Consider the following 7316-nt stretch of genomic DNA (forward strand, 5'->3'; position numbering starts at 1 on the left):
GGAAATATAAAAAATATAGAAAGTATAGAAAATATAGAAAGCGAACGTACATTGCATTGCTTAAATAGATAAACTTTGATTGAGATCGATAAGGGAAACCGCGAACTGAGACCGAGTGCCACAAATCTTGTATTTCACATAAACGTTCGCTGTCTATCTATTAGTAACAAAGATTAGCGTTTATTAATGTTCACTAAGTAATCGTATTAGCAAGTTTCTCAAAAGACACACCTGTTGATTCTTAGCTTCACGAACGCAGTGTACGATTTTACTTGAAATAATCTAATACAAAGCATTATAATAAATACACTCGCTTATGAGTTTGTTTACGTTATGTTATATTTATTATATTTACTATAATTTCCTAAAAATTAATTGATGCTATATTTATTTTATCTACCATAATTTTCCAAAAATCAGTTCGTCTTACATTTGTTATAATGTTACGTCTGCTATAATTCGCTAAAAAATAGTTGATGCTATACATAGACATATATCTTCCATTGTTAAACGAAATGAAAACTGGATAGGAGTCCTGAGATCACCGATGGACGACCCGTACGACCAGATGCGTCGGAATCGGCTGGTGGAACCCAGAACCCGAGCCCGAAGCATCTCGCCGCATCGGCCATTACCTCAACGCGATTCCCGGAGCCTGAGCATCGCGAGGAATACCCGAAAGGGCTCGATCGAAGGTACCTCCTCGAGATCCGAATGGTTCGACAAAGAAACAGTCGCGAGCTACGAGGAAGGGACGCGCAAGCAACGAGCGAGCTTCACTGGTCCATTCAGCGACGAGTGGCTAGACGAGGTCTCATCGCCGCCACTGTTAACAAACCCGCAGAGTCCATCAGCGCCGACGACTCCACCAGGCCGACTGGTTCGAATCCCAAGAAAAGTGAAAGCCTCAAGGAACGAATGGTCAGATCGTAAAATTATCAAAACTGAGATCGGTCAGGCGAAGATCAATCGTCAAGACGAGAGACAGGAGAGACCATTGAATAGTAGTAGTGATTCGAGAAAAAGTATACTCGAATGCGACGTGAATCCGTATTTATTATTAAAGAAGTTGAAGGACGAGGACGATTTAAGTGACGATTTGTCGGACAATGCCTTGGAACAGGAAGACGGCAGACCAGTTTCTTCCAGCCTCTTCGATTCCTCGAAAGTGAAGTCAATTGAAAGGATACAGAGTCGAAGTGCGGTGGCTGCGATCGGCGGTCAGAGGATCAGAGTGTTCAACGAACCACACCGCGAGATCTCAGACGATGAAGAATTGCCGCCAGTCACGAGGATTCCTATACCAAAAGTTTCACCTAGAAGACCACCGAGAAAGCTTAAAGAAGCTAAGCAAACTTTGAAGAGTATCCTGAAACGAGGCAAGATACCAGAGACCAGGAGGAAAAATGTTTTGTTCAACGTTGATAATGTTATTTTTGCACCTGAGAAACCGTCGGAAGTGACACGACTCAGCTGGAGTAGAATTGGTAGGATTGCTAGTTGTACTAGGGAAGAAGCGAGTAATGAGGAGACAGAGGAGGAAGAGGAGGAGGATGAAGAGGAGGATAGTGAGAAGGAAGAGGTGCCGATAACTGTGAACAGGGTTGATCAAAAGGAGAAATATAATTTTATTACTATTCCGAATATTAGAGACCCCAGGGTGGGTAAGGTTCGACCTAAGGAATCTAGATTCTTGCAAGACTCGTGCCAAAATTCTATTAATCCCGATGGGATTCAAGTAGATAAACATACTGGTAATAGATTAGTAGATAAAATCTCTTCTGGTAGTGTGGAACGTATTGCTTCGAGGAGGATAGAGAACGAATCGCACAGGCAAATCGATGTATCGGATGTTCCAAGAAAGTTCGCTGAGCAAAGTGTTCGTTCGTTGAAACGTGAGAATATCAAGAGTGAAATGGAGAGGAAGAGGATAGACGAATGCAAGAGAATCGAAGTGGAGGAAGATGCTGAAATGAGGATTGAGATTGAAGATCGCATTCCTGGAATTACTGTAGACGAAGAAGATTTGATATTGAAGTCTGAGGGTAAGTGTTTTAAACCTATCTTTTGTATTATTATCGACATTTTTATTGAGTATACATAAGTGATTCCATATTCTTCTCGAATTGTTCAATTTGAAGGGATAACCATTTCCGAAACGTTTATATTTAATTTGAAGTTAGACAAGAATCGTGCAATGATTAATAAAAATTTATCCATAGAATGGTTGGAATAATTTTTTCAGAGAACTCCAAGAGATCGTCCCTTTCACGTAGCCAAAGCGATCGATCGTTCACCAGACCCGAAATATCAGCTGGCGACGTTCTTTTCACAGACACTATGCGTCTAAGCCTCTGCCGGAAACTAAAAGAAACGTCCCCTTCTTCAAACGACCAAACGATCATTCAAAATGATTCAGAGAAGCATTCAAATTCTACGAGCCAAATCGATTTAATTAAAATCAAATGTCAGCCCGAATTATCGAACATAAAAGAAGTCGAGGAAGTCCCAATAGAGAAGAAGATAAAATCAGAAGATAAAACAGAAGCCGTGACAGAAATAATAGGAACTAAGGTGAAATCAGGAAGTGAAACGAAAGCCCTGACAGAAATTTCAAATCGCTTCGAAGGGAGGAACGATCACTTCCGAGGGATGAGGCCCACCAGCTGGTCCCCTCCACCTGGTAAAATAAAACGTTACAAAACCAGTGATTCGAAACTGAAAGAAAACACAGAAACAGATCGAAACAGTCCAGCCATGGTAACCTGGAGTACATTGAATTCCTATGGACCCTCCAAAGTCGAGATCAGTTCACCAAATACTGAGAACAATGTCTATAAAATCACGGTTAGTCCTCAGGCATCGCCGTTGGTACATCGATTGCAGATAGACCACGGTGCCGTCCAATCAGGTACCACCGGTTCAAGGAGAACTTCAATTTTAATTAACAGTGATTCAACGACTGGTAATGAGCCTCTTAATAAAGTGACCATCAGTGTCGGCGGTGAAGATGTTTATAATCCAACTGTGATTTCAGTGAACGAAAGTCCTACACTAATAAATAATTCTAATGAGAATAGAACTCTTGTTATCGTTGACAATTACAAATCGAATATTATGGTTCCTCCTAGTGAAGATCCAAAAGGAAGAGAGAGAGAGAATTTGAGATCTGGAGAACCGAAGAGCATTGAAGATTCTGAATGTCTTCGAAGAAACAGTGAGTCTTCGGATAAGCTTGCATCGGAAATGTCGAGAACTTCGGAAGAAAAGGATCGTGGGACTTCGGAAGAAAAGAATAATCGTGGGACTCGAAAGAACCAAGACGCTGAAAATCCCTCTAAGCTTTTCAGTCAATCGAAAGAAGTCTTAATCTCAAAACTACTTGAAGATTCCTTAAGGAAGGCCAGGGAGAACGGAGAGATTCTCGACGAGGACAGTGGCGAGGCTATATTAAAAATATTAAAACAGACTTTGTTGAAGAGTAAAGAGTACGAAAGCTCCGAGTCTACTCTAGAAGCGAATTACTCGAGGACTTCTAGCTTGAATTCGGAGGCTGATTTCGTCTCGACGAATCTTTTCCTCGAGGAGAACACTTACGAGGTGATAAAGGAGCCTATTTACGAAGAAATTCCGGACGAGCCTCCTCCTTTACCGTTGAGTCCTCCGCCTACTGAGGACTATTTGAAAGACAGAATATACTTCGGTGATATTGATTACTATAGTAAGAATACTGGCCAGTTTCTCGGTTCTTATTTAACAGAAAATGTGTTTAAGAAATCGAACTCTGAAGATTTGGCAGAAACGTATTTGTCTAAGAGTCCTGAGGATTTTTTTAAGAAAATGTCTGTGTCTCCGGAGGAAGAGAATATTTCGAGTAAGTTCGAGTTGTTGAATTTCTTGATGGACTCAAAGGATCGAGTGTCTATTGAGGGGGAGGACGAAGAAGACACGGAAGGAGACCTGGAAGCTTTGTATGAGCAGAAGGAAACTAGTCTTGGTGATCTGAGTTCAAAGAGCTCGCAGATTTCGAATGTGTCTGATAGCAGTGAAGAATGTAACATCATTCTGACGAATTCATCTGAAACGTCCAAGGTGAGATTTAATATGTCAAAAATTATACAAATTCTTAATATATCGAAAAGCGTTAAAAGTTCCTAATATAAAATAATTAATAAGAAAATATTTTGTCGATCCTACTTCAATCATTTTTTACTATTTTCTATATTATGAATGTGACAAACTTATTAAAAATTTGTACATGCAAGAAATTGATATAGTGCAATAAAATGCGCTGTCTAATACTAACATCGATCACAATTCGTCTGATCGAATCGAAAGAATGAAAGAATTGTGAAAGATATAAATGAATTGTGGCTGTGTATTTGCACAGGCGAGAGTTGTGGATATCGAGAGGACCGATAGCGGGGTGGGATCGGAAAGTAGTCAGGCGAGCAGTACTCGGGGCGTGCCGAGACGTTGGAGAGCAGGAAACGTCTCCTCGAGGCCAGGAAGTCTACTCGCAAGTGGAATCCCACAAGTGATTTCCGGTGATTCAAAGCTCTGCGAAGATTGCGAACAACGTTTAGACCCTTTAATAACAGACAGGCAAGCTTACATTATATTTACATTATTACATACTCTTCTTCTTCTTCTTCTTCTCTTGTAATTATTATTATTATTATTATTATTATTATTAAAATGACAAAAAGACATCAAGCTAGTCGCTGTAGTTGAGTCACGGTTAGCCGCGGTGGTGTGCGTTTGGTGGCATCCACGGTCCACGCCACATGAACGTGCTGAACAGAGTAGAGCAAATTGGAGTTCTGACAGGTTGCAGTGGGGTGTCCCACCGTCCAATGGTGCAGAGAAAACGGATAGGGGCACCCCGGGATCCCAGACACCTATAATCGTACGGGCATAAAGTTGCCCGCTCGGAAACCTACACTACTGTCCGGGACCCGACCGCGATACTCGTTATCCGGACTCGAATTAAATTCGAGACCTTTTTCTCCTCTGATCGTATACATCGGGAACAATTTTACATCCGAGGGACACATCGTGCTTTATCAAAAATATTATTATTTAACCTTCGCCCGTTCCTCCTGTCATTTCGACACGCATTCACTGCAACAGAGTCGCTTGTATTTTCATCAGCAAAGAATTTGCTTCAAGTTCCCATGGACGGAGATAGAAATGAACAGAAATCGGTATTCTCGCTTCGAGCGAAGAGTCTCGTTTAATTCTTTGAATATCGCAGCAATTCGATTATAGATCAGACGAGGTCATCGATTGATAACGATCAGACTTCATTTACAAGAAAATTGAATATGCAGCGAGTAGAAAGTATAATATACGAGAGTGCATGGAATACCGGAATCTAGTGTTTATTTTCATTCCTTAAATTGATATTTCGTATAAAAATCGGTGATCTACTCACGGGAGCCTATTTTCCAATCTGCATACATTAACACTGAATTCGAGCGAAGAACGGAGCTCGTTTCGAGCGCTGCGCGTGTGAGCGTTGTGACATGATAAATCGGACGCAGTCGACGTAGATAATTCCAGGCTACGGCGTGTACGCATCATACATAGATACACAGGGAAAGGTATCGATAACGGTAAAAAATAATGTGAATAGTCGTGTAAAGGCCTGTTACGCCGCGAGGAGCCGAGGCGACGGAGCGAAAGACGGTCGAGTTCGTGGCCAACGTCGGGATATTAATTTCACGGTATACCGTGGCGTTATAAAAATAAATTACGGGCGAGAAACGAGCCGTCGCGTCGCGGCTGCCGGATTAAGTAACGAAACGTTCCGAGGACATTTCCATCCGGAGGAGCCCCGGGTTCGTCTCCGAGCGGCCGACCGACAGCCTCTATCGGGATAGCCCGATGGAACGAGAGGAACGACTATAAATCGCGCACATAATGCTGCTATCAACGTGCATTACACGGATGCCGCTTTGTTTGATAAATCGCTAGATGCAAATTGCGTGCGGTCGACGCGGAGACCGGATTGGCTTCGGTTTCTCGGACTGTACGCGATTAGCAGTCGCCGCGCGGCTCGCAGTACTTACCGCGATAATTCCGATTTATCGGAACCGAAAGCGACACGCGTATCATCCTAGAAGTATGTAACCACTGTAACGTTAACTGTGGTAACGATAAACTATGCGATGGAAACGCTATGGCCATGTGAGAAGTAGTTTTGGTCCCTCGAGCTTGAATTTCCAGTCGACGATCGTCTTTTCTCTCGTCGCTTAATGTTATAAATAGACTGCAGTTTTGGGAAGAGTTCAACATTTTTTATAGCAATTTCGAAAATTAAATCNTTTTATTATTATTATACGCTCACACAATTAAACAAATACACACAATATAGACGACAATTAACGGAATTAATTATAGAAGCCTAGATTAAGATGAAAATAAGATACTCTATCCTGCAAAATGATATTAGCCCTACGAAAGTTTTGAAAGCTTAGTCTTTACTATAAGTGTCATCGTGTTTTGTTTACAGCGGCGTGGTGTACGCGCCTTTCGTGTGCAGGAAATGTTCAAAAAAACGAGTAGAGCGTAAGGAAATCATTACGGAGATCGTGGAGACCGAGCAAAAATACGGAAGGGATTTACAAATTATTCTCGAGGAATTCCACAGGCCTATGCTCAGGGCTGGCTTGCTCACATCCGAACAATTATCAGCGATTTTTCTCAACGTGGAAGAACTCCTCGAGCACAATCTCGTCCTAGCGGAGAAGCTCAAGGACGCCGTGGAATTCGCCCAGGTACGATCCATCGAGTGAAAATGATTTCTTTCATGATATAAGAGAAGCAAATATAAAAGTGCAAAGCTTTTTGCATTTCGATAAAACCACTTTAATAATAGTAGATGCATTAAATCTCAGAACTTTGTTCAGATTCTGGTTGAGAATTTTTTAATAATTAAATGTGTTAATTTTTAATTGTATAGTAAAATAATAATTGTTATTCTATTGTAATTATTCTGGTCTAACTATTTTATTGACGATTTTTTAACGATTCTTAGGAATCTGGAGACGAAGATCTTTTGACGGTGGACGTAGGGAAGATCTTCTTGGAATCCGAGCGGATGTTACACGCGTTCGAAAGCTATTGCACTCGGCAAGGGAGCGCCAGTCTACTGTTACAGAATCTCGAGAAGGAGAAGGAGTTACTGCGAATCTTCTTGAAAGTCTCACAGATGGAAAATACAGTTTTACGTAGGATGAACTTGAATTCCTTCCTAATGGTAAGATATAAATTTTTATAAGAGAATCTTCTCGTTATATTGTTATACAGAG

The 7316-nt window shown here is 41.4% G+C and overlaps 1 protein-coding gene across 2 annotated transcripts in view; it reads left to right on the forward strand.

Annotated features, from left to right (window-relative positions):
- Positions 1-7316, forward strand: part of RhoGEF64C (Rho guanine nucleotide exchange factor at 64C) — a 34087-nt gene that overhangs the window by 23766 nt on the left and 3005 nt on the right. For both annotated transcript variants that reach the window (XM_026819477.1, XM_018036598.2), the window contains exons 5-9: positions 812-2045; positions 2246-4092; positions 4391-4605; positions 6518-6782; positions 7043-7264. In XM_026819477.1, the coding sequence (XP_026675278.1) occupies positions 812-2045; positions 2246-4092; positions 4391-4605; positions 6518-6782; positions 7043-7264 (3783 nt within the window). The remainder of the gene's footprint in view (positions 1-811; positions 2046-2245; positions 4093-4390; positions 4606-6517; positions 6783-7042; positions 7265-7316) is intronic.

This window comes from Ceratina calcarata, unplaced genomic scaffold (genome assembly GCF_001652005.2).
Source record: "Ceratina calcarata isolate Rehan_Ccalc_2016 unplaced genomic scaffold, ASM165200v1 scaffold151.2, whole genome shotgun sequence".
Classification (NCBI taxonomy): Eukaryota; Metazoa; Arthropoda; class Insecta; order Hymenoptera; family Apidae; genus Ceratina; species Ceratina calcarata.